This window comes from Dermacentor albipictus, chromosome 1 (genome assembly GCF_038994185.2).
Source record: "Dermacentor albipictus isolate Rhodes 1998 colony chromosome 1, USDA_Dalb.pri_finalv2, whole genome shotgun sequence".
Taxonomy (NCBI): domain Eukaryota; kingdom Metazoa; phylum Arthropoda; class Arachnida; order Ixodida; family Ixodidae; genus Dermacentor; species Dermacentor albipictus.
This window is the reverse complement of record NC_091821.1, coordinates 109,753,379-109,780,558: the sequence shown is the minus strand read 5'-3', so window position 1 is coordinate 109,780,558 and position 27,180 is coordinate 109,753,379. Positions and strand designations below refer to the sequence as shown.

General features: G+C 42.1%; 1 protein-coding gene across 3 annotated transcripts in view; it reads left to right on the top strand.

Annotated features, from left to right (window-relative positions):
- The first annotated feature begins 12,141 nt into the window (after positions 1 to 12,141).
- Positions 12,142 to 27,180, top strand: part of Dlg5 (Discs large 5) — a 172,575-nt gene continuing 157,536 nt past the window's right edge. The window contains exons 1-5 of one of the 3 annotated variants that reach the window (XM_065439424.1): positions 12,142 to 12,615; positions 14,238 to 14,347; positions 19,941 to 20,022; positions 20,788 to 20,900; positions 23,550 to 23,681. In XM_065439424.1, coding sequence (XP_065295496.1) covers positions 12,585 to 12,615; positions 14,238 to 14,347; positions 19,941 to 20,022; positions 20,788 to 20,900; positions 23,550 to 23,681 — 468 coding nt within the window. In that variant the 5' untranslated portion in view covers positions 12,142 to 12,584. Of the gene's footprint in view, positions 12,616 to 14,237; positions 14,348 to 19,940; positions 20,023 to 20,787; positions 20,901 to 23,549; positions 23,682 to 25,598; positions 25,675 to 27,180 lie in introns of those variants that run through there. The other 2 variants (XM_065439425.1, XM_065439426.1) reach the window with 2 other exon arrangements.

The window sequence follows — 27,180 nt, the reverse complement described above, 5'->3', positions numbered from 1 at the left end:
AGCAAAATGAACGTCAATGAGACATCTGGTACTTGATATATGCAAAATACATGTTAGTAGGACGTCGTTTGGATGTTGTGACCAGACGTGGACGAATGTATTATATCTGAATGTTGATAGGATGTCGGTGGTTCACTGGGTACCGCCCTCTTCTTGGCCAATCGCTCGTTGTGGGTATATGCGCCATGGTATGGAAATGATAATAAACAGGCGTACACGCGTCTTGGCCGATACCCCGTTGTGGTTATGTGCCATAGTACGGAAACCATCATAATCATCAACATGCGGGGATCATCTCGTTGGCGGCACGATATCTATACCACCTGCTTCTTCGCCAATACCGCGTTATGTGCCTACGGGCAGCCTGCGCTCGAACTTCGCGTACCCAACACGCAGCCGAGCGAGCAGTTGAAACAGCTTACAATAGCACTACGCTACGATTTTTTCAAAAGCAATTTCACTGCTCATCTTGAGGCACGCGTGTCCAGCTTCTGACCTGACTGGGCACCGACCTGCGATAGAACATAGGAGCACATACGCTCCTGGCAACGCGCACGGCCGTGAGCAAACCTTGGTGTGACGCATCGGGCTAAATAAAACGTATACAGGCGAGTGTCAAGCTGCTATCGTTAAATATCTTCCTGGCTTCCCTAGCGGACGGTGTCAGCACATTTTAGTTGCACACTCAGACTGCCGTATCGCCTCCTGGCCAGCGCTGGTTCCCCATAATATGGTAAATCATCATCATAAGCCACATGTGGCGACCATCGGATAGAGCTACTTGGTTAGGGTGTGCGAATATTCGAAACTTCCGAATAATGCATCGAATAGTATCCTATTTGATTCGGTCTTCCACTTGAATAGTAATTATTCTAAACGCGAACATCTTTCGAATACTTTTGTAATATTTCAAAACATCAACTGCCCCCAATTAAACATAATATGGAAGCAAAATATAAACTTTAAACCCCGTGAGCACAGTATAAACGGAAAACATGAGAACTTGCATAATGGGGCACGCTACGTAGTTTGGGTAGTCGTACTTTACAGGCTATGCAAGGGTCCTTCGCGCTTACTGAAGAGTCCCGTGCATGTGAAGAAACCACTTGTTTGCTCCTAATGCTCCATTTGTGTTTTTAGTAAACAACGCTTTATAACGTACTATGTAATGACAGAAGCTTGTTAACTTTAATAATTCTAGTACGTGAACATCTTTTTATATTGATTGTGAGAACGGCTGATATACTATTCGAAAACTATTCGATTCGATTCGCTTCTGGCATTATCCGATTCGTATTCGATTCGGTCTCAAAAATCACAATTTGCACACTCTTACTAGTTGGTGTTGGCACGATACGTACGTTTGTGGCCCAATCAATCATGCTGTGCACATCATGCACCACAGAAAAACTACAAGTATTATTGAACTCAGAACAGTGGCAACGACAGGCAACTTTTCAAGAGGTGGTACAATCCCTGTCTAAACTCTACTAAGTCGTACGTGTCCTTCAAGTGACCACTTATTTGAGAATACCGAAATTTCGACGAAACAATGGGTTTCGGTCCAACACGCGTGGCTTCCGTAAGCTACAGTATGGTCCAATTAGGAAAAACATACCAAATGACACGTCTTCGTGGGTTGCAATCAAGTATCGGGTGGTATGCTGATTCAAAATTAAGTATTTCTTAACAGTCCTTTGAAGCGCATCCCAAAACAATTTTGCATTCATGAAGCAATGAAACTCATGAAACAATGCTCTATAGTTTCGGGTATACATCGCAAAGGCTACAATTCACAGTAGGTACACACAGTAAGCCTTTCATTTTTATGCAACCAAGTTTTTCACAGGTAGCGTTTCCCTGTGTAAATTAAAGAAAAATGTTTTTACGGCGAAGCTGTATATAGCTAGGTTCTGATGAAAAACGTCTCCGTGGGCAAGAGCCGTGTAGAATGAAAAAAAAAAACATATATGTATTCGTCCGACTGTTTCCGCGTGATATTAGTCGTGGCGGTCGTTCTGAATGTTGTGTTCTTATCGACCATGTTACGACGCATGACCTTCATGGCTACCCGCCGTGGTTGCTCAGTGGCTATGGTGTTGGGCTGCTGAGCACGAGGTCGCGGGATCGAATCCCGGCCACGGCGGCCGCATTTCGATGGGGGCGAAATGCGAAAACACCCGTATGCTTAGATTTAGGTGCACGTTAAAGAACCCCAGGTGGCCAAAATTTCCGGAGTCCTCCACTACGGCGTGCCTCATAATCAGAAAGTGGTTTTGGCACGTAAAACCCCAAATATTATTATTATTATTACCTTCATGGCGATATATAAAACGTGGGATGGCGGCGCTCTCCTCCCAGGGGAGGGTCGAAAAGCACAATAAAACGCAATAGTGCAGCCACCAATCGTCGACTTTAACGTCGACCTAGCGCGCCCCGACGGCAAGTGGATTGTATCCTTCCTGTTGGAACGGTTTGGAATTGAGTGCTACACCGACTTCAATGTGCCGACCACATGTCACCGGTCGCGCATAAATTTAACCTTCGGCAAGAATGTGTCCAGCATAGCAGTACAACCGATCGAGGTGTACCACAGCGACCACAAAGCTATGCTCGCTGTGGTAACGAATGAGACAAAATAAATACGATAACAACCACGAAGTCACGTGTATATGCCTTTATTCAATAAATATAGCAATAACCATATAAATCAATATAGTTGTCAATATAGTCATCCCAATACAGCTTCGCTGGTTATTCTTCACAGAGTGGAAGGGCACTAAATTTTTTGTACATGGGGATAAATGGCATCTTGCGGACTCGCTGAATTGGGTCATGCCCTGGCAGACTGGAGAATGAAGAACGGTAAATGGGAGGTGGGAAAATAATTGATATTAAATTTTTACACAGTTGTTTCTCGATACTTTGCAGATATATTCAGTCGAAAACCGTAATTTATAGGTTCTTTCTAGGCCATCAACATAAGAAGTGTTGGCAGTGCTTGCACGTTTCTCGCATAAATGATGCAATAAGTACCATGTAAGAAAAGAAAAAGTTTGTGGTCCAGTGGTTAGAGCATCGGAGTGCTTCGGTAGCGGGTGGTGGTTCGAATCTCATTTTTGCTTTTTCAAGTGAGGTTGAATCTGCTCGGCGAGTACCCGACCAGCGACCGACCCAGGCCAAATGATGTCATGATAGGCAAAGAAAACCTTATTTTAAAAAAGTCGAATATTTTTGCCTCCACAACTTGCTGGCTTGATATGAAGAGTGCTGCCGGTACATGTGAGCCTCACCACGGGCCCTAAAGAATTCCGGAACTGACTGCTGCGTCACGCAAATAATTTTACGGACCTCTTTACGATACAGACACAAAAAGACACCAAGGGTTCCGCTTTTATTGTGGCATTTTGTCTTTGTTCTCTTTCTTTACTGTGGATCTGTCATCAGAAGCCACAGATTTTTTTTACGCTCAATATATATATATATATATATATATATATATATATATATATATATATAATATATATATGTACAAATTATAAACTTCTTTATCACTTCTTTAATTCAATTAGTTGTACAAGTAATTGCCCCTATATTTTCCTTGGTGTCTGTTCGATGGCTTCTCATATATGATTAATAAAAATCGGGCCCCTTGGTTAAGCCCCTTTCTCCTAGTTCTGTATATATATATATATATATATATATATATATATATATATATATATATATATATATATATATATATATATATATAAACGTAAAGAGAAAGTACAGTGTTAGTGATGTTCTAAGAAAACATCGTTCTCTTTTTTTTTTGGTTCTTTTTTTCTGCACGATGTGACTGCCATGAGGTATACGCGCCGGCGTTATGCGGTGCAACGGCCCGCTCATTCGAGGACTGGATCGCGCCTCCCGGAACTCTGAAGCTTCGCAGGGAAATTCGGCGTACAACTACGAACTGTGAAAGAAAAATAAGATGCGTTAGTAAATTATGCTTCGAATATGATACCAAAATGACCACTCTCACCGTGAAAGGAGCCTTGATAAGCCATGAAAAACGAAAAAAAAAAAGAAATGAGTGTTTAAGTCGCATGGGAGTTCCTGCATTGGCTCGCCGTGACGTCATTAATTTCGTCAGCGTCTACAGTGGCCTAGTTAAAATTAAATTATGGTGTTTTACGTACCAAAACCACTTTCTGATTATGAGGCACGCCATAGTGGAGGACTCCGGAAATTTCGACCACCCGGGGTTCTTTAACGTGCACCTAAATCTAACTACATGGGTGTTTTCGCATTTCGCCCCCATCGAAATACGGTGGCCTAGTTAATTTTTGCTGGCAAAGAAGGAGTGAAATGTATTCTAAAGGAGCCAAAGAGTGAACTTCGCAAGTTTCGAGAACATTTACTGTGCCACAACGGCCGAAACACGAGAAACTACGTAATTCGAAATCCACAAGTCACACGTATCGGTGCTGCCGTTTCGGCAGAGAGAGAGAGAAAGAAAAGTTTATTATACGAAACAGTGTCCCGAGCGACGCCCGGTATCACCCTAAGGTGGGAGCGCTCCTTAGTCTAGGAACCCTCTCGCTTCGACTGCCTTCTTGGCTCTGGCGACGAGTTGTCGTTGGTCTTCCAGGTCCCCGAGGTCGAGCTTGGCCTCCCACGTTTCGAATAGGTGGTTTACTTCTTGTGCTCGTTTTGCATCCGTTTCTGGTTGCATTTCGCTGCCTTCCTGCCAGGGGCGTTCCAGGAGCAAGTGTGCCAGAGTGTCGGGTACGTTGCAGTGTGGGCAGAGGTAGCCGTGGAGCATCGGGTAGAGGCGATGCTGTACGTATTTGCAGGCGTCTAAGGATCATGCTTCCTTCTCTGCCGCGTTTAGAGTGCGGTGGAGGGTACACTCGATGCTCGAGCCTGTAGTGTTGCAATATGGCCGAATAATTGGTGAGTACGGCCTCCGCCTCTTCTCTCGCGGGTCGGAGAGCGCGTAGAGAGAGGGGAGTCAGGCTGACGTGCTCGCGGGCAGCGGCGTGGGCCGCTTCGTTCCCCTCTAGCCAGACCCGAAAATTGGAAGCCAGTCTCCGAAAGCAGCATCAGCCTTCGAACTTATTATGGGGGGGTGGGGGGGGGGGGGGTGATACCCAGGGTCGACGTTATTCGACGTTTGTCGAATTCAACAGCGGGAACGGAAAGGCTCTCCGCAAGATCATCGCAAATACGGACAACGCTTTCCGCCTCGTTCACAGAATTGCAAACCGGCACCGAGGTATGAAGGAAAACAATGTCCTCAGGCTGATCAATGCCTTCGTACTATGCCACTTCACATACACGATTTCTCTGCACAACTGGCTCAGAGCGGAGCGCGACAAGCTCAACGCTCTAATCAAGAGGGCTCTCGGGCTACCCATCAGGACCCATACCGAGGATCTTCTCAAGCTGGGGGTGCATAACACTGCCAATGAGATTGCCGAAGCCCAAGAACGCGCGCAACTCACTCGCCTGAGCACCACAGCGGCAGGTAAACGAATCCTCGAAAAACTGGGTTACCACCCTGCGGGACTCCCGATGGTCAGTACCCCTATCCCTAGGTGCATAAGAGACAAGTTCGAAGTGGCCCCTGTGCCCCGAAACGTCCATCCCGTCCATAACGAGGGCAGACGCAAGGCCAGAGCAGCAGCCATCCTCAAACAGATCAAGCAACGAGACATTAGAGCAAGCTTCATCGACGCCGCGGAGTCCAGCGGTGGGAAGACCTTTGCCGTCGTTGTAGTCGACTCCAGCGGCAAGACTTCCAATAGCGCCTCCATTCGCACTTCAGACCCCGGAGTCGCCGAACAAGCCTCAATCGCCCTCGCCCTGCTATACGGTCGTGGGTCCGAGATCTATAGCGATTCGAAAACGGCAGTTAGGGCTTTCCAAAAGGGTTGCATCGCCAAGCAAGCTGTTCGTCTTCTTAGCAGCTCGAGTCCATATGCTCTCACGCATCATTCAGTCCACTGGTTTCCCACTCACGTAGGATCGGTCGAGGGTGCTCCCCCGAACCTCAATGAGTCTGCTCACGAGGCTGCGCGTGACCTCACCGACCGCGCTTCCTCTGTAAGGAGCGCCGACTCCCCTCCTCCCTACGGCCACAAGGACGCTCCCGCTACTCTCAACGAGGTCATTAAATTCTTCTACATGTCTAGAAGGGTCTTTCCACCCCCTCACCCCAAGTTGAATAAGGCGCAAGCCGTTTTGCTTAGACTTCTACAGACCAGCACATATCCGTGTCTGTCCGTTCTCCATGAGGCTGCCCCGACGTGTATCGCGACGACGCCTGCCCGTCCTGCGGGCAGACCTCCACTCTGGCGCACATGCTCTGGGAGTGCGGGTCGACATACCCCAGTTCATCAAGGAGTGGGACTCGCTTCTGCGTAGCCCCGCTCTAGAAAAGCAAATCCTGGCTGTCCGGCGTGCCCGCGACCGGGCTGGTGAGCTAGACCTGCCGGTCCCGACGTGGGACTAGCCGGGTGCACGATGAGTTCGCGTCCTCGCCGGACCTGCAATAAGGTTTCTTCACTCACTCACTCACTCACTCACTAGTCCCTCGTGTCCGGGTGCCACGTTACGCAGGTGCACGGGAGCGGAGTGCTTCGTCTTTTTAGTAGAGAGTTTTAGTTTAGGGGACGCAAGCAGCTTGCGCACGCAAGAACTAGGGGCGACGGTACTGTACATGCGCAGACTCAGACGTAGGGGTCTGCGCATGCGCAGTACAGTGGCTCCTAGTTCTTGCGTACGCAAGCCGCTTGCGTCTCCTAGACTAAAACTCTCTGGTATCTTGAGTGCATCGGCCGCGATGCGGTCCCTCGAGAAGTGTCTGCAGGCGGCCTTATTGTCGGCGAATATAACCGCTGCATCTGTGCATATGGTGGTGGCGAGAGCGATTGCTGCTTCTTCAGCCGTTTCTGGGTTGCGTGCCTTGATGGTTGCCGATGCTAACTAGCAGCCTCGGGAGTTTACGACGCTGAGAGCGTACGCGTTTCGATGCGGATACTTGGCCACGTCGGTGTAGAGGGCATTCGGGTCGTGCTTGAAACTTCGTTTGATGGCGTTGGCTCTAGCCTGTCTTCTACTCTTGTGGTATATGGGATGCATGTTGCGCGGGAGACGTGCAATGAAAATGCACTCTCGAACGTCCGGTGCGATTCGCTCTTTCTTGTCCGTGTCTGCGACGTATGTCTCGCTGTAGTTCAGGTGTTGGAGTACTGATCTCCCTGTGGGCGTGAGCTTGAGTCGTTCCAGTTGGCTGTTCTTGTGCGCTTCGGCGAGCTCTTGCCACGTGTTGTGGACGCCATCTTAAGGAGACGTGAAGTGGAGGCCATGGCGGGGAGTCCCAGGGCGACTTTGATTGCCTTCCTTATCATGATGTTGAGCTTTTCTATTTCAGCGTTCTTCAAAGCCAGGTACGGCGTGCCGTATGTGATGCTGCTGGTGAGCAGTGCTTGTATGATTCTTAGTGTGCCTTGCTCTTTATGCCCGCTTCTTTGGCCTGAGATCGTCTTGACGAGATGTGTGAGTTGCGAAAGGGTGCGTTGTAGTCTCGGTAGGCTGGCAGCTCCCAATCCGTCCTTGTGGATGTGGAGTCCAAGTATTCGTATAGTGTCGACTTTCGGGATTGTTGTCCCTTTGAGGGTGACACTGGGGTCGGGCTCTTCGTAGTTGGGTGGCCGACCTTTCGTTCTTGTTTTCAGGACGAGGTGCTCAGACTTCTCGGGGGCGCAGCGGAGGTCGCAGTTTCGAAGATAGCTTTCGATGGTGTCTACGGCTTTTTATAAGCTACTTTCTTGCCTTCCAGTGTTCGTAGCTCTGGCCCAGAGCGTGATGTCATCATCATACATCGCCTAGCTGATGCAGATATGGTATGGTCTCGAGGAGTGTGGGTAGCTTGATCATAGCTACGTTAAAGAGTAGCGGTGAAATGACCAATTCCCTTGCGGGGTGCCTCTGTTTGGAAGTATAGGAAGCTTTCACTGCGGATGTTGCAGATCGCGACTGTTGCTGTGTGGTCCATCACACAATTTCTGACGTATGTGTAGGTCTTAGTGCCGCAGCCCGTGCCTTCAAGGTTGTTGAGGATCGCGTCGTGGCCAACGTTATCAAAGGCTCCCTTGACGTCTACTGCCACTATCGAGTATTTGCTTCGATTGTATAGGTGATCTAGGAGACCTTCTTTTAGTTGTAAAAGTACGTCCTGCGTTCAGAGGTGCTGCCTGAAGCTGAACATGGTGTCTGGTAGGTGGCCGTTGTCTTCCAGGTACTCGGTAATGCGGTCGTGCACCATATGTTCGAAAAGCTTTCCCGCGCACGAGGTGAGGGAGATCGGGCGTAGGTTCTCCAAGCTGAGAGGTTTGTTGGGCTTGGGGGTCATGGTATCTCCGAGTGCTTCCATACAGCAGGCAGTTCTCCTTTCTCCCAACACTCGTTGTAGCAATGGAGGAGAACCTCGGTGGCCTGCTGCGGTAGGTTGCGTACGTGTTTGTTAACGATCCGATCTTTACCAGGGCTGGTGTTTCTAGTCAGTTTGGATAGGGCTACGTGGATTTCGGCCTGCGTAAAGGGTCGGTCGAGTTCTGGATTTGGTTTTCCAGAGTATTCTTTGCTGCGAGTTGACGCGGGAGAGGGTGCGTCTCCGCATAGTTTCTGTTGTCTTCGTCATGCTAGTTCTGTGCATGCGCAGTATACTTCCGTTCCTTCTTCCCGCTCCCACTTCCCACTTCAGGGGATAAAAGCTATCACACGCCCCTAAATAAATGTCTTCTATGTTCGAGCGGTCTGTGCCTCGTAACTGTTCAGGCCGCGTGCCGTGGAAATGCTACAGTTTCTTTTGTATTTATCGCAGGAGGTGTTGTTCTGATCCGGCGTTGTTGTGGATAAGACCGTGAAGATGCTGCTTCTGTTTCGTTTTGGTGGGTTCATTGGCCAGGAGTGCGGGTAGGAGGTGCCAGGTCCTCTTCTTGCTCAGAGTCCCCTGTAGCTTGTCACAGAAAACGTGCCAGTTCTGCCTGACGAGGTGGTACGCATAGTCTTGAGCCTGCTTGGTAAGCAGAGCGATGCGTTTCTTTAGCTTTCTGTAAAGCTTTTGTCGCTAAAACGGGTTTGTTCTTTCGTTTCTTTTCTATAATCAGGCTCTTAGCGCGAAGACCTCAAGAGCAACCACCTCGATGGTCCGAATAAATGTTTTCTCTCTCTCTCTTAGCGCGAAATTACCAAAAAAGTTTAAAATATAATACTTTATTAGTACAAATCATAAGAAACCAAAAAAGACACCAAGGACAACATAGCGGAAATTACTAGGTCTTACTAATTGAATTAAAGAAATGATAAATTAATGGCAATGAAAGTGGATGAAAAACAACTTGCCGCAGGCGAGGAACGATCCCACGTTTTCGCATTACGCGTGCGATGCTCTAATCAACTGAGCTACCGCGCACTGTTTACCCATCCACTTTCTTGGGTATTTATGTTTTTACTACTAGAACTAACCTTGGGAGCGTTAGCTAGCGTCACCACGGGGAAAGTGGATGGGGAAACGCCGTTACGGTAGCTCAATTGGGTAGAGCATCGTAGGCGTAATACGAAGACGTGGGATCGCTCCCTACCTGCGGCAAGTTGTTTTTTCATCCACTTTCATTGCCATTAATTTATCATTTCTTTAATTCAGTTAGTAAGTGCAAGTAATTTCCCCTATGTTGTCCTTGGTGTCTTTGTAGTTGTTGGCTTCTTAATAAAATTCGGACCCCTCGGTTAACCCCTTCCTTCTCGTTTATAGTACAAACTGATTTAGTGTTTCTCTTCACACCCCAGCTACAATTAATCACAGCCCTTGCAGTGCCACCCGTAATAACATCAAGACGAAGAATTAGGAAGAAGAGAAGGAAATATAGATAGATAGATAGATAGATAGATAGATAGATAGATAGATAGATAGATAGATAGATAGATAGATAGATAGATAGATAGATAGATAGATAGATAGATAGATAGATAGATAGAACAAGCGGTCGACGTGCGTGCGCCTGTCCACACTACAGTGGTCAAATCTTACTGGCACCAAAGTTTGGTTCTACCAGATTTCTTTTTTTTTTACTTTTAAACAGGATTAAAGGACTATGACTCTACTAATGTTTTGGGTGTGGCACGCAACTACATCTCTTTCTACTAACTGCATTTGCTAGAGACGCAGAGCTCGAAAATTCAGTTTGCTAGATCGTTAGCTGTTCCAACATACCTGGACATAACCATTGGCACATATTGCTTAATTCTAGCAATAGTTTATATGCTGATGACAGTGCACGATATTTTAACTTGTCCGAAGATCATAAACGTCTCAATAATGACTCCTTTGCTCCGTTCTGTATGGGGTGTACGTAGCACATGGGCGATTAACATTAGCGTCAGTAAAAATGTTACTATTTGTTGCACTACCAAACGGCCCTTGACCGTTTTACACAGAATTTTCAAGTACAATATAGGGCTTGCTCTTACTCCCAATTTGTCCTGTGTCGTGGTCCCTCATTTAACTGAACTAGTGACAAAAACCGTAAAACAAAGAATGAAAAGTGTCTTCGAACCTGCCTTTCGTCTGCGCCGACCCTTAACTACCAAATTCTTTTCTAGGAAACCCCACGAAATCCTCCCCCCCCCTCCCTCCGACGTGCGCACGCACTCACACACACATTCTTTTTTACTAAATAGTATTTTGCACGTATGGGTTCTTCACTGAAAAAAGAAAGCAGATACTATATGGTTTATTTCTTGCACAAAATGAAAACGTTGAATAGGAAAACAATTAAGCTTTGAGTGAGATCATTTTTCTTGCAATACATAAAGGTCTTCAATATTCCTTCAACGCAAGGCAGGAAAACCAATGTAAGCTACAAAATATTTATGAGCACGAGAGCTTAAACTTAGCTGTGGAATGCACAGACGCGCGGGAGGTCGATCGCTCGTGGCGAGCGCGGAAACGTAAACTGCGACGTCGGCGAAATTCCTTGTCGATGGTGGTACAAACTGGTATACACGGCTAAAGCTCGGGCTTGGGTGATTAAGGAAATGAAACTATTGACACATGAATAACTTGCACGATATCAGAGCTCGAATAAGCTCCCATTGGTTGGTGTTCTTATATGCGCGACATTTGAATCGGGTTCAAAAGAAGGCCGTCCATTTTATTTATAACCCTCACATAATTCTCGCCGTCCCCTTCCTGAACGTCCATTAAACCCAACTTTAATCTGATTTCGCTATCGTGTTCGTTGAATCACTGAAATTTATTTGATTGTCGACTCTTATCATTCATATAAGTGGAACAGTGGAACTGCAATTCGCCAATATCGCGTGCTAAAGCTTCCACCTTTTAATGCGCGTACAGACAAGTTCTCTCCACTGGGTACCGTCCGTGGGTTGCAGCTAAATTTGTTTTTAGAAATGCTACGCTATTATGTTCATAAGACTACTGTGCCTGATTTTATATACTGTAGAATTTATTCGCTTTGTAGTGCATTTCATGCTTACAGCCTTGTTACATATTGAGTCATTGCCACTGGTGCCACAGCACTCTTAGGGCTGAAATATGTAAAAACAAACAAACAAACAAACAAACAAACAAACAAACAAACAAACAAACAAACAAACAATCAAGGAAATAAATAAATAAATAAATAAATAAATAAATAAATAAATAAATAAATAAATAAAAAAATAAATGTACCCCGAAGTAAAAGGCAGGGACAATTCTAACACGTATCACTCAGCAGCATGCGAAATTTAGGAAGAGAACGCCCTTTAATTGCTTCATTTTAGTGCTAGTACTTCATTTGCGTGTGGTTTGCTTCTTTCGCGAGGATATATCGATCGAGAAAAGCCTTTGTTGGTTTCTGTTTCGGAATGCCTGTGGCACCACATAGCGGATAAACCAGCATTTCTTAAAAAAAAGAAAAATTGACCGTTAGTTATTTAATAAAAACCTAATATAGTATTATATTTATACAAATATAACCAAGAATATCTATTTATGAATAATAAACTACATTTAGTTTGCGTATGTTGCCTATTTAGCTGATGCCCTCTCCCCTCGTCTTGAGGCTCGGCTCGTGCATTGACTTTTTAGATTGGTTTTTGTTTTAGCCGCTCCGTGCTTTGGCGTTTTGAGGTGCAAGTGCGCTGGTTATTCGCCGTGTGTAGTTGTGTGAGGAGTGCAGTTACCGTTTGCTGAAGGTGTAGAGCGTACATAAATGCGTCCAATTAATGATCATGTCCTGCGGGGGCTTTAGTATTGGCTGCCGCGTCATAGCTGACATGGCGGGTATGCGGGGACTTGGATTCACTCCTCACATAGTTGAGTCGAGAGGTGCCCACACATAACCACGTTAACTTTCGCGGTAGATCATCGTTCAAATCCTGTAACCTAAGATGATCTCGCGAGTTAAGGTTGTAATTAGGTTAGCTGCAACCGTTTTCATCATCGGTGTTGCCCTTCAACTAGCGTAGTGGACTTCCTTTGGGTAGCAAATTCACATTCGATCTCAGACACTACAAGAGACCCCATCATGTTTCTCGGTGGTGCAGGCAAAAATTCAGGTAAGAAACTTGTTATGTTAATTAAGTTTGATATCTAAAGTTCGCAATTTAACGTTAGTAGTTCAGCTTCTTTATCTTTCATCACTTATGTGTGGTGTCCTAGTTTGTTGATACGTGCTCCTCTGGACACTGTAACGGAGTGCGAGTTTCACCGAGTTAATCTTTACTTTGAGTACTTTGAACATGTCTCAACTTCTATTCGCACCATGCTGCGCGATGGACACAGCAGGATCGCTGATTTTGTGGTCGGAGTTGCTTGCCTTGTAGCCTCGACCAAAAAACTGTGCATCTGAACTTCTGTGTTTGCCCTGCCGTGGGCTTTCGTGACGTCGAAAGTAGAACAACGTTCGAGAGCAGCTCTGGTATAGTTTACAACGGACGCGCATGTATGCATTAGATTGTTGTCGATCCTATAGTCCGGCCGTTATAGTGCATTTCTGTCTTTCTGTTCCTTCTTTTCGTTCTAGCAATCTTTTTGGCTATAGTTCACTAGCTGGCCTCGATAAACGTATACATGAAGTTTTGATGCTTATGTGTTTGGCTCGCCCCAGTTAGCGGGCGCAAGTTTTCTCGTTTTTTCCGCGCATTTTGTCATTGAAATGTCGATCGCGTTTAAATGCTATCGATAATAATTTGCTGCTTTAGGGCGCTGCACTTGTTATGTCTGCATTGCACTAGTCAAACCAGTTTGCATCTTTTGATTATGTCTGCAGTTCTAGCTTCAGGTTGCCAGCTGTCAAGTAATATGGGTATTATAATGGAATAGCGAGCATTTCTCATTTTCTCTGCGGATTAAATACAGTTTCATTTTCTTGTATTTTGTGTGGCCTACAGTATACTAGATCCCTGCAAAGAGGCTCTTTGTAGATGGCCACTGGTAACAAGTGTTTTGCTTACATAGTCGTGAAATGGCACTCTCTTCCATTAGCAGTGTGTTATGAGTGGCAGCTACTTATGCTAAACAAATTTAATGGGGGCAATCTTTTTATGCTGTAAATGATGCAGACCGTTAAAAAAAAAATCTGCGAGCATTATTTGCTAAATATGTAGGTCAAGAGCCTTAGCATACTTCTGCACCAATGTATAGGTACAAGTTTTACTTTCATATTGCAAGCAGTGTGGCCTTGCAGTAAGCAAGACCACAATGCTTTATTTATGAGCTTAAGTGCACTTGTAGCTCGATTGCTGCATTAAGTTCAGTGAAATTGCATGAAGTTGCATATGTAACTGCAAATGACAAAATGTGCATGTAAACGGTTTACTGGAAGTTACTGGTTTAGCTGGATTATTGCCCTGTTTGCCTGTTTACTTGCTTCAAACCATTAAAAGGCTGTACAGGCTTGAAATTTTGTATCAACCTGTGTGAAATTTTTATGCATGCAGTGCGCTGGAAAAATAAAAATAATACAGTTGGCAGTGTGGATGCTAAGCCATTGAGTGTAATGCTGGGGGGCAAGAAAAAAAAAAGAAACTGCAGAAATTGCAAGGCTTCTTGTGGAGTCAGTGTAAAAGGCATGGAAATGAAATTAAGAAAAACAAAAAAGAAAGATGGTGAACAAACAGTTGTTGTGCTACTGGTTTACTGTTTGTTATATGTGTAATTAAATCGTGGTGCCCTCCAGGCGCTCCTGATGAGCCACCTGGTATGTCCCAGTCAGTCAACTTGGGGCATGGCAAGGCAGACTGTCTTTTGTCTTCAGACCGTGACTTGCCACGAAGAGACTTGCGCCAGGTGAGGCGGGTGGTGCTTCTAAATATTAGTCTAGTACAGTAGTAGTACATAGAATTTGGGCACCATGTAGTCTAACTGGTGGTATCACCATGTGCACTTTTGTTTTGTAGTAGTTGAATGGTGCCCATCCTGTTCTGGCCTGTGCATCAGGGTGTTTCATATTTTTTGACATTTCACAATGCTTTCTGGCTGCAGCAGTGGTCTCAAGATGGACATTTTGATCTGATAGCCTGAACAAGTTCAAAATGTAACAGTACCATGAAGTGGTAGGATTGACTTTTTTACAGCTTAGAAAAACACTATGCATATAGTAGTGTAATCCGTTTTCTTTTTACCTTTGTTTTTAAAAAGGCTTGGAGGGGCATTTGTGTGCTACTGAACAACTTTTAAAGTAGTTGTAGATGTAATGAAAACATGGTTTAAAATGAACCTTATTAGGATGAGAGCGCGTAATAATAATGGCTTTCTAAGTGTTAGTTGAGTGAGGCTATCTTACAGCTTATCATTTATTTGCTGATAAAACTTGATAAGCCTTAGGCAGATCACATACTTTAATTTTGCGCTTTCCTAGCTGTGTGAGGAAAACAAAAGTCATTGAGTTATGCATTGCTGATTATAGATTGCCTTGTAAAAAAAAAGAGCAGGGGAGTGGTGGGGGCGATATGCCTTCATGTGGCACAACTGCTAGCTCCTGTTGTGTTGCAGCGTATGATTCATTGGTAAATTAGGGGATGTTATGAGAACAATTCAATCGTTTGTCAAATGACAAAGGTGTTAACATTACTTATACAATATCAACATATGGGCAAAACAAGACATTAATTTAGCAGGGTCGTTTGCATTAACTGTCATATGTTAGTATGGACATAGTCACATGCACATTTTTGCAACCTCATTTACATGATTTTAAGACAGTCTTACTAACAGAAATATGGCACAAATGCTGACTACAATGGTGTAGCTTGCTGGGAGAAGAGGTGGTAGGCTGGCCTGAGAGCTGGTCTTTGGCTGAAGAGATGCAGGCATTAATGTGCTTTAGGAACTCTATGTAATGTAAAAAAAAAAATTGCATATAATCATGGACGATAGAGGTGGCAACATTGTCTGTACAATGCTCCCATAAATTGAATTTTTTTCTGCAGAGACCGAGAAAGTGTAACACCCATAATGGGCATTGCAGCACCAATACTGGATTGTTCTATAAATAAGTCATAATGTCCTGCTTTTCTTTCAGAATTAGTTTTGATGCTGAACTTGTATCAGTATAGAAACTGTTTTCCTTTGACTTTTAATACAAAGTCTCATTTACAAAGAAAAGCTTAAAAGGGGCCCTGGCTACCCTCGGGCTTGGTGAAATAACATAGTCCGTATGTAGCATATGATGCTGTGAACATCTCAGCCGAGTTTTGCTGTCATACGCATTGCGTGAGCTCGCAAGTCGATTGCGAAGCCACCTTTCTCTCAAACGCTGTCTTTTCAACAGAAGCCTGCCTCCTTATACTCTTAAGGAGGCAGGTTTATGCTTTATTTTGTAACAAAGTGGATTCTTATATGCGACTGCTATTGGCAGCTGTGGTCGACTACATAGCGTAGATATCGCGGCTGCTCCGAGGTGCCGCCACGAGTCCACTGGCTAAGGATACTGCGACTCGCTGAGGACAACCGCATTTGGCTTATGTTTAGCGCATCGTAGGCACCAAAATTGGAAGTCGTGGCATCTACTTTAACATCTAAAATGAAATTTGAACAGTGCGCCACGGTGACAATTAGAAGGCGGACCATTCTGGGCACGCCCCACGTCACCATTGCCTTTGCAGTGCAAGGTATTGAAAAAGGAACAGGAGCACAACAGAGGCCGTGTTTGATTGCCAGTAAATCCACTTCTACTGAAAGCATTGAAGTACTTTTTGAGCTGAAGTGTTTCTGAAATAGCCTATTTTCACTTCAAATGCCTTTATCCGCTTCGATAAAAAGTGCTTCAGTGCCCCTTTAAAAGGTTTTAATGGGTGTGAAGGCATGTGTTCTGTGTTCTGTGTTCTTGTGATTTAGTCATGATTTAGCCATGTGATTTAGTGGCTAGCCCAGGGCACCCCCTGGGCCTGCTCATGTCACAAGCTTGAAACCACTAGGTTGTACTCACATAATCGTCCACTTATGTTTGATGTTCACCTTCTTTTTGTTGTTTATGGGTGGTTTGTTGTCGGAAGTGCGGCTTTCATCACTTGTCACAACTCCTAGTGAGGTCTTGCAAAATGCTGCACTCAGCATACAAGAATTAAGCTGAAACTCAGTGGTCAGCAAACATTGTCATGCATCTGTGTTTGATGTCAGATGTGCATATATTAAAGCAAACAGCAAGGTAAATAGTATGTCAGTGGTGCGCTAGTGCTCGAACACTGACGAAAGTAAGGTGCTAATGGAGCATTACTATGAAGGAGATTGTCTTGCTTGACCTACTACCTTCAAAGCTAGTCTTTGCCAACATGATGGTACGTCTGACATCTCTTTTGCTGCCCCATGTGTGGATGCCTAGCTTTAAGGCTGATTGGTAAGCCTGTGCATGTGTCATCTTTTTCTCCAAAATTTCCTTTTTTTATTTTTTTTTACTATTTACCACACTTCTTATTCTATTCCTGACTTTTGTGTCTGTGGGAACATGATCGTTATCTTTTATAATTGCTTTGCCATCAATTAGTTTTTGCATCATATACTTTTCATGCAGTTTATTTAAGATCTATTTATATCAATATATCAAAAAAGAAATGGGCATGGGAAGGACATGTAATGAGGAGGGAAGATAACCAATGGTCATTAAGGGTTACGGACTGGATTCCAAGAGAAGGGAAGCATAGCAGGGGGCTGCAAAAAGTTAGGTGGGTGGATGAAATTAAGAAGTTTGCAGGGACAGCATGGCCACAATTAGTACATGACCGAGGTAGTTGGAGAAGTATGGGAGAGGCCTTTGCCCTGCACTGGGCATAACCAGGCTGATGGTGATGATGATTTAGAAATAAAAATTGCAAGAAATCACTGTATGAACAAAACCGTGGCTATAACAGCATGCTGACATGCTAAACACATACCAGTGCAAGCACATACATTAAATAAAGCATAACTCAAGTTTTTCAATTACACAAGGAATGGAAATATTGTACATTGCTGCTATCATAATGGATTAAATGAATGTAAACACACCTAATTTAGAAGTCTGAATCCTCTGCAATAAACGAGGAATATATATATATATATATATATATATATATATATATATATATATATATATATATATATATATATATAGGCCATGAGAATGTTCAATCTTATAATTGATGGCCGTTTTGGGCAACAGCAAAATTTCCGTTCTGTAGTAACTCTTCGGATTCCTTAACTCAGTAGTTACTGCGAATAGCTGTTAGGAGTATCCAACTCCTCGGTGCGTTTTAGGGACTCCTAAGCGATTTTGCGAAGGACACTTTGGAACCTGTGGACAGTGCTAAGAGGCTCCACTGGGATTTGAAGAAGAATGCTACTTGCATGCTGCAGATGTAACATGAAACTTGAAGGAATTTGAAAATGTCAGGGTAAGTGCACATGTAATTGTGCAGTTCTGGCTGCTCAGTGCTGTTCCACTCAAATCATCTGCTCTGTTGACTAGCTAGCCTATGGTGATAAAGGTTCTCTATTTTCAGCTCAAACTGATATAAATTCACATTTAAGAGTGGAATACGTTAGCATTCAAAGATCCCTGACTGTTTCTCATGTTTCTCGGCAACTGCTGCTTAGGTAACTGTAACGTTTACTGGGAAATGCTGGCAGTGAGTGCTGTACAAAGACAAGCTTTCTGGTAGAAGTGTAACCTCTTGCGTGGGCCGATCCTGGAAGTAGTGCATATCCGCACCAAGAAAATTACATAATTTTCAGGTTTACGTTATTGTTTCGCACTTTTAATATTTTCGTCTGAGAAGATTTAACATAAAAGGCGTGCACTGTCGGTGCTCTGTTTCATGACATTTGCTTGTGGGCTGTCATTCACAAAATTTCGAGGAATAACTTTGTCAAGAATGTAAGACAAGGTATGAGCAACTTTAGTGATAGAATGGTGCGGCAATATCACCCACATATACCGCATGTCATATAGCAAGGCATAGCATATACATATACCTAAATGGTGTACAGGAATTTTCACTCACAGGAACGCTGGTGCCAGACACCAACGCCAACACCGGATCTTCTGTGACACGTGGCCCTTAATGCTATCACATTAAAATCTGAAACACCCTGTGAGAAAAAAATATCTAGGGCATGCAAGTTTATCTAAAAGAATAATAAATTTTGGACTAGTATTGCTTACGTGGCAAGTGCTTTCTTTTTGCTTATCTGGAGCTATTTGACAACATCTGACATCTGATTGTTCCGTTGCTGCACACAGGATCCAAGAAAATTATAATGAAACACTTAAGACATGCCATTAAATGTCAGTCCATTGTAGTCTGCTGTACTTACCACAGTACATGTTGCATCGCAAGGTTTACCATAGTGTGTAAGCTTTCCTAAAGGTCTTCAGCATGTTGTGTGTTGCTGCGTCAAGACAGTAGCATTTTTGTTTTGCTAATCTGACCTAGTTGCATTTGCACTATTGCAGTACCCTTTTGCGAAGTTTCAAAGATATTGCTGGTTTGGGCCACCATGACTGCATTGCTTAATTGTGAAGCTCTTCATTAGAAACATTGAATGCTCAAGTAAAAATGCTACTGCATCTGTCTTGTCACCTCATGTGCATATTTTATCAAGGCTTTTCTTCAGATCCTAAAGGCATTGGTGATGGTGGGCAAAAAATACCAAATGTAAATGTAGACTGTGAAGAAAACATGAATTTTTTTTAAATTTTGTCAAAAATGAAGTGTCAAAACAAGTCATTCAGTTGTTCAAATATAAATCTGAAGCTGAGCAACCATAGTGATAACAGGTGTGCACTACTGGAGCCCTAGTGAAGATGAAAAAAGATATAGAATTCGAATAGAATTGCATTCTTGGCTTGGTTCGCCAAGAGTATGAGCTTCTAAAGTGTGTGCATGTGCCATGCAGTACTTCATTCTTTTTTATTTATTGTCTCTGGAATTTTCATGCGGCCTTTCTTTCTAGGTGAAGCCATTTCTTTTACAATTTCTGCGGAGCCTCAGATCTATCGGCTAAATTTGACATATATGTAATATCCTAATGACGTTTGACAGCAGTGTAATTAACAAGATGACCCTTTTGTGGGGTTATAAAACATGGCCACCATGCACAAACACACCTGCCCCCTACTTACTATTTACCATAATGATGTCCTCCTTGGAAATTGTGGTACATGCATAAGCAGTATGACTAGCCCCATTCATACTTTTTCCTGTGAACCGCATTGTTTCCGTTTGGTTTTGTCTTTTGTGTGCACTATTTATACATAATTCTGTGATAGCATTACTGGCTAATGGAAGCATCATGAATTGCAGTGGTTGTACATATTGAATAGCATTCTTTGCTTGTTGGTGGTGTTTTTTCATGAAAACCAGAGTTTTTTTTTGTTCTTTTTTTTTTGTCTTGGGTTCTTTAGGTGCATGCTGACCAGGACAGTGTGTACAGAAGGCTCACTATGGCTGGAGATCGTTTTAACCCCTCCATGGGGAAAACGCATGGTCTGTTGCTCGCTATTTCTTTTGAGTTCAGCTTGCTGTATTGCATACGTGTGTTCTGATTGATTTTGTTGTGCTGTTGCTGACTGGGGCACCAGTGTTTCTTCCTGCCCTAATTTTATTAATTTAATGGCTAATTGCCTCATTTTGTTTCTTGCATTACATGTAGCATTATATTTGTATCCTAGTGGTTTTCTTTGAGCGCTTTGTGAATTTTCTGTTGGGGAATAGCATGCTGGTATGACTAGAAATCCATAGTAAATTAGTGTCAAGAAGTCTTTTCTAAATTACATTCTCTTTTCACAACTGTATGGTGTTTGTAATGACAGTAGCACCTTCGTCTTTTGGCTACCTTAAGTTGAGCACCAGAATCTGATTTTTCCTGCTGCATGTAAGTGATGCATGTTTTGGCCACCAGTTAATGTGTCCGCTAGTGAAGGAAACTTTTTTTTACCCATAGTGCACTTTGCAAATCGTTTTATACATGATAAATAATTAAGACATGTCATATTTGCCATACCTTACTAGAATACTAATTTTGGCTCTTTCAGCTTGCTTTGCAAATGCAGCTTGTTTTCTTTCTTGTTTTTAGTTCCTTTACCATTGTGTTCAACATTATTGCAAGGCAATTTTATAATGTGAAATCATATAGCTTTGAGCACTTAACACACATTGTTTTGATTTCACTAGGCATTTTGCTTTGTTAAGGAAAGTGCAATGAAAGCCGATTATAATATTTTTTACAAATTGTTTTATTTTTTCTTACAGCCAGCTCAAGTGATTGGTCCCTGAGCTCATGTAGAGACTACGACTACAACAATTTGGTTGCTACTGATCTTCCTGTAAAATTGGAGCAGGATTTTTATCACGGGAAACATAAAGTATGTTTGATTTGTCGAACTTTCTGTGCAATGATTGAATAGATGTGGATGATGGAAATATTGGAGGCCCATCGTGCATGTGCAGATGCACGTATATTCGCACATCTGCATTTGCATGTAGGTGTGGTAGGCTAATTTTGTTAAATTTTTATTGGTGGACACGTGTACCTGAATATAATTGTTAAAAAGTCACACCGAACTTGCATGAGTTGCACACTATTTGGGCATGTTATAATATGGAAACTTCTATTTCTATAAATGCAACCAAAAGTCACAGAATGCTGTTAGAAATGGATGTCATAGTTGTGTGGGGAGGTCTAAGAATTATTTTGACTACAGGTGTCCTAAGTGCGCTAAAACTTAGTGTGAGACTAATTTTGCATTTTGCTTTGACTGAAGTATGATTGCTGTGGCCTGTAAACAAATGCATGACATTGTGTTAAGGAGTTATCGCATAGTGCATAATTTAGTAACAAATTGACAAAAGCAAATGGTCTGTGACTTTATTCCCCTTAGCCTGTTCCTTTGACATACTTAATGCCTTTTCATATTTACCTTTGGCCTAAAAGCAATAAAAGAAAACAAAACTAAAGCACAGTTTACTTGTAGTTAATTCAGACTTTCCAGGCATCTTAATTTGACAAACGTAAGTTTTTGTTTGCCTGCTTACTTTTAAAGTATTTTAAGCCGTTTAAATCATGTCTGTTTTCAATTAATGATTCAAACCATTTTTCCTTTGTCTTGCAAAATTCTACTAGAAAAATTTGTACCAAAGCATCAGAACATTGTTATTATAATGTGCTAGACAATAATCCTATTGTCAAATTTGGCTTTCAAGCATAAAATAAGGAAAAGAAATGTGGAGCAGAATGGCAGCTCTGTCTGTATAATCTCAATAAGCCGTTAGTAGTTTTGCACATTAAAGGGCAATTTTAGAAGTTTGTTAAAGTGTATAGGTTGTCAATGAAATTTGTTTAGTGCGTTATGCTGTGCACTTTGGTCTTGTCCAACAAATGGTGCAACTGAGAGTTGCTTACCCTTTTCACCACTTAATTTCAAAGATTGGCAAGCACATTCTCAATCCCTGTCTTCCAAAGCTACAATTTCTGCTATGCACCCTGTGTGTGCCATTTGTGACATCAGCACAGGAGGAGCAGCACTGATGCTAACATCCTCATGAAACCCTGTTTATAAACAAAATGTCTAGGAATGTTATTGCCTTGCGCAACTGTCAAACTCATCTGCTGGCATAAACATTTCAGTAGCAACATATGCTTTATAATGCAATATTCTTGTTTTACAGTTGAGCCTTTTTATAATGAGGACATGAATAGCTTTGTTTTATTCTACATTTATTACATGCATACATGCTGAATATGGGCATAAAAAAAGCTAATTTTAGATTTACTGTGTTATGTCCAATAACTCATTATGTTTATGTTTGTTATATTTAGGCTCGACTATCTTTTCTTGCAAAATAATTGTCACAGAATAATGTTTAGAATTTGTTGTAGCTTTAATATAACAAAGTGTGTCACAGCTATTTCTCTCTTTCCCAGTGCATGCATGTTTGTTTCTTATTTTTTGTTTTTGGATCTCCACTGACTTCATGAGACGCATTCTCAAGGTTGCCCGATGCAGTTTCAGTTTTGATGTTGTGCTTCTTGCCTACAATTGTTTTTGTATTACGTGTATTGCTTCATGAGTGACAAGAGGTGCAAATAAACTTAAAGCCACCATTTTCCCGACATGGCAAGTGGCTTTTTGAATCATATCTGGTCATTACACTGCCAGATTTAGTCTAGTAATATTTCTTTTCGATGGTCCTGAAGTATGGCCCCATAGAAGCAGCAGAATTTACTGTCCCCGTGGGAGAACTGGCTACCTGTTAAGACATTTATGATGAAGTTCACTATGACATTATTTGTATACATGATAGTTTGAACAAGTGTTTGCAGGTCATGTGGATTTGAATAAATGCCAGCTGGTGTCATTTGAGAATAATTCTGGATTCGGTGGTAACTTTATAAGCAAAGAGGGCAAATTCAAATTTGAATAAGCAATACAGAAGAGTCTGCATATATTGAAGCCAAGTATTTCAAATAGTTGCCAACGTCAAGCAATGGAAATACCCCCTTTGAGAATACTGTGTTATATCATAGGGCATTACTCAGCTGTGTGAAAGTCTATCCTCCTGTACATTCAGTATGTTGACACCCCTTTTACCACTTCCGTCACTGTCATGATGCACTGAATGCCTGTGGGCGGCTTCAGCTGTATGATGATTCTTAATTTGCTGTTTTTGTATAGACAAGCAGCCATTGCAGTCTGCTGGCTAATTAGCTGAAATTGTAAATGACTGGTTTTACAGTTTTACAGTGCAATGACAGTATTGCGTGGGGTGTTGCAGGTTGTTAAAGCAATTTACATGATTTTCAAAGTGCCATCTATTTTTGAGATATTTGGCAAAAATTCACCTGTTCCAGTCCAGCTCCATAACAGGTCACACAAAAAGCACCAGAAGCACTGCCCGTATGATGCTTCTCACATTATTTGGTTTCAAAACTGAGGGATTCACTTCCTGTATGCTACACACCTCTTATCTCACGAAGCTCGTCGGTCAGCAACAGATTGTTGCTTGCGGTGCAGGCACACGGCGATGGATTGAATGCCTCAGCAGGCCGTTGCAGTGAGCTGCTTTGTGTCTCAACAGCACTGAATATCACAGGAGCACGTCCAGCAGTCTTTGTGCACCCAGTCTCAGAATCGGAGTGGAAAAAGGTGAATTTTTGTCAATGAATATGTCACCAACAAATGACACCTTTAGAACCACATAACTCGCTTTAGTCATCTGCAGTGCCTGCCTGCAATACTGCAATTGCAATGTAGGCCTTAAAACAAGCAATTAACAAGTTAACCAATCTTGTTTGAATAATGAACGGACTTCTATGGCTACCTGCCCATCTATGCTGCTGTTTCGCAGTGATGCCTTCCGATTCATTCTGTGCCAGTCTTATCCACTTCTCTTGACTGGCTGATCTCATTGAAAATGCTGGCAGAGTGTTGCTGTGGCCTCTGATGAAGTGAGAAAATTGTATAAAGGCATTAGTGTCGGAAAAGGCATCACTATAAGATAGTGGCCCTAGTGCCTGCTTCACTAAAGAAAAAAATATTGAAGAAAGAATCCTCGCGGCTGTTTTTTTTTTAAAAGAAAATGACTGTTACCACTAAAAAAATTCCCCTCTATATCAGGGTATTGGTGTATCACACTATTTTGTAATCTGCTTGGAATTTGATATCTCAAGGCTTTACTGATCTTATTGTTCATTTGATATACATTAAATTGGATTAAAATAGATTCTGTGATATATATATCGCAGCATTTGTAAAGTTTCTCTTCCTTACAGTGAGAAATTATGTTAACTGGAGGAGGCATGCAAGATTATATTTCTATATTAAAGAAAGTTTTGAGGATTTCCGTGACCGAGCTAGATGCTTTCTTCGCTTTACTAGGACTTAACTCTGTAGATGTAGTATTAAATTTAACAATGCAATTTAATGGCACAAAGTGGTAAGCGGGCAAGTCATCTACCAGTCTTGCAAAGTAAGAAGATGTGACTACTCGTTTTCATTTACTGCAATATATTGGTCTATAGTTTTGACATTTCAGCTTGCTTTAGCATGTATGTAATTGAAAGGTGTCTTTACTAGTAAGCATGTGTAATGCATTGCCTTCTGTTCTGAAGTGATGTGTGGAGAAAAGGGCATCTGGTTGCCATGTAAAAAGTCTGTTGGACATGTGGAACTTTGCGGCTTTTATAATGGCAGTAATGGGGTAATTCCATAATATAATATTGAAAGAAATAGAGGTACATTATAGCACTGCAAGAAACCTTGCCTTTAATGTTCACTGTAACAACATTAAATTATCTGATTCTTCCTGCCAATGGTATTGGCCATGGGCAACCAAGACAGATTGCAGCTATACTTTGTGTGACCGGTTTGAATGGGAATGCATTCATTCCCATTCGCCTTGCCATGTTTTTGTTAGTTGGTGGTCGAAGTTTGCCTATTTTGTGGAATGTTGGTTGCATTCCACTTCTGGTGGTAGTAGATGTAAAGTGTGAGAGTGCAGGATTTCGGGGGGCCCATAGCACATTGTTAACAGCCTATAACTCGGCAGCAAAAGTATCAAAAATATTTCAGTTTGTGCAAAGTCACTGCAGCTTTATGCCTTTTTTTTCTTTTTAAGTAAAATATGCATATTTGAGGTGCATACATTGATATGCTCACGTGTAACGATTTTCTGCTAGCTCTACTAGTGCTAATTTTCTATTGAAATTTGAATACGTTGGATATAATGTGACCTATTTGTTTTAAAATGCTTCTTAGGTATTAAATCATAGTTAAGGTTTTTTTTATACCATGCACACAATCGCTAAAAATCAACTACAATGTGGAATTTGACAGTATGCAATACAGTATTTGAACAGTTGGATTTTTATGATGTAGGTTTTGGCTCTTGAACTGCCAGATATAATTAAAAAAAAGAGCTATGGTGTTTGAAACATTCGAACTTCACAGGGGGTAATGAGGGATGCCGCAGTGGAGGGCTCCTGATTGATTTCAACCACCTGGAGCTATTACATGCACTGAAAGCACAATACATGAGCTTCTTTTACATTTTGCCCCCATCAGACTGCGGCTGCTATGCGGACTTAGCCACGGACTTAGCCAATAGTGCTATGTTGTTTCAGAGCACAAATATGAAGAGGTTAGTGTATAATTTCAGTCTATACAATTATCACTGCATCGACCACCATTTCTATGTACAAGCTGTTCATAGCCAGTGATGTATCATTGAGGGGCTGTCTTTCACTCAGACACCAGAAGTAAAGCCGTTCAGTTGTAAAAGGTATATATATATATATATATATATATATATATATATATATATATATATATATATATAAAGCTGCGCCTGTTCAGAAATGTTACATTTTGCTCTGTGATTAGCTGAAATTTTTTCCTAGCTAGAAGAGAGCTAAAATTTTTGTGTGTACTTTGGCCTTGACTGTTTTGTGCATTCTGGTTTTCCTAATGTTTTCCTGTGAAGTTCACTTTTTCAGCACTTAGCTATGAGGAGATTGTGAATTGGTGACTTTCATACATGGTGCTATTTAAAGAGACTTCATAGTTGGTTGTGTTGTACTTTGTTTTGGCTAGTGTGTAGAGCACATGAGAGAGAGACGAGAAATTATTCCAGCACTGGAGCTCAAACCCAACTAATGTTTTATTTCTTCGGTTCCCAGCCAACTAAGCTCCCACACCGCTCGTGGCATTGCTTGACCTCATCTTCTTTCCTAGGGCGATCGCGTCAATGTCGCTGGTGCTACAAGTGTTTGCTCATGAGAATCTTGAATGCGCTCATTAGTTATACTGTGAGGAACTGTTTCAAGCACTTGTACCTCTCAGCAATAGGCGATTTGAAATTATACGATAGCCTGCAAGATAAAATAGCTCACAATTTCTTTTTTCATCAAAGGAGAGTAACAAGAGCATGCTATGGGCAGTTCTAGCTTATATAGTGCTTGCTTCGTGGGCTCCTCAATGCTATTTAGTGATAATACAATATTGTTCTCTCCATTGAAGCATCCTAAATTTTCTTATATAATTTACTGTGCATCTGTACGCTTAAATCTCCTTTTTTTTTTGCTTGTCATAGATCACCTCATACAAAGAGCAGTGCGTTTAATAATTCCGTGAGCAAAAGTTAAGGGCAAAGTCACTGCAGGTTTATGCTTTCTTTTTCTTTTCAAGTAAAAGCTGCATATTCGAGGTGCATACATTGATATGCTCGCATATAAGGATCCTCAATGCTATTTAGTGATAATACAATATTGTCCTCTCCATTGAAGCATCCTAAATTTTCTTAATATATAATTTACTTCACTGGCAAATTCACATGTGAATGTGCCTGAGGTCAACTGGCAACTGGTCAACTGTAATCAAATTTCACTTTTGCTAAATTGCTTGTAAGTTAGCAATATACTGTTGAAGCAATTGTTATAAAGCTGCAGGACTGTTAATTGTACTTTTAATTTTTATTAACAGCCTTTAAATAGCACCCAAGCAGAACATATGTGCGCCTTGCGGTTAGCAGATATGACACAAGTTGCAGACAATGGCATTATTATTATTATTATTATTATTATTATTATTATTATTATTATTATTATTATTAGTTCTATGTAGTACAAGTGCTGTAGGACGAGTTTCA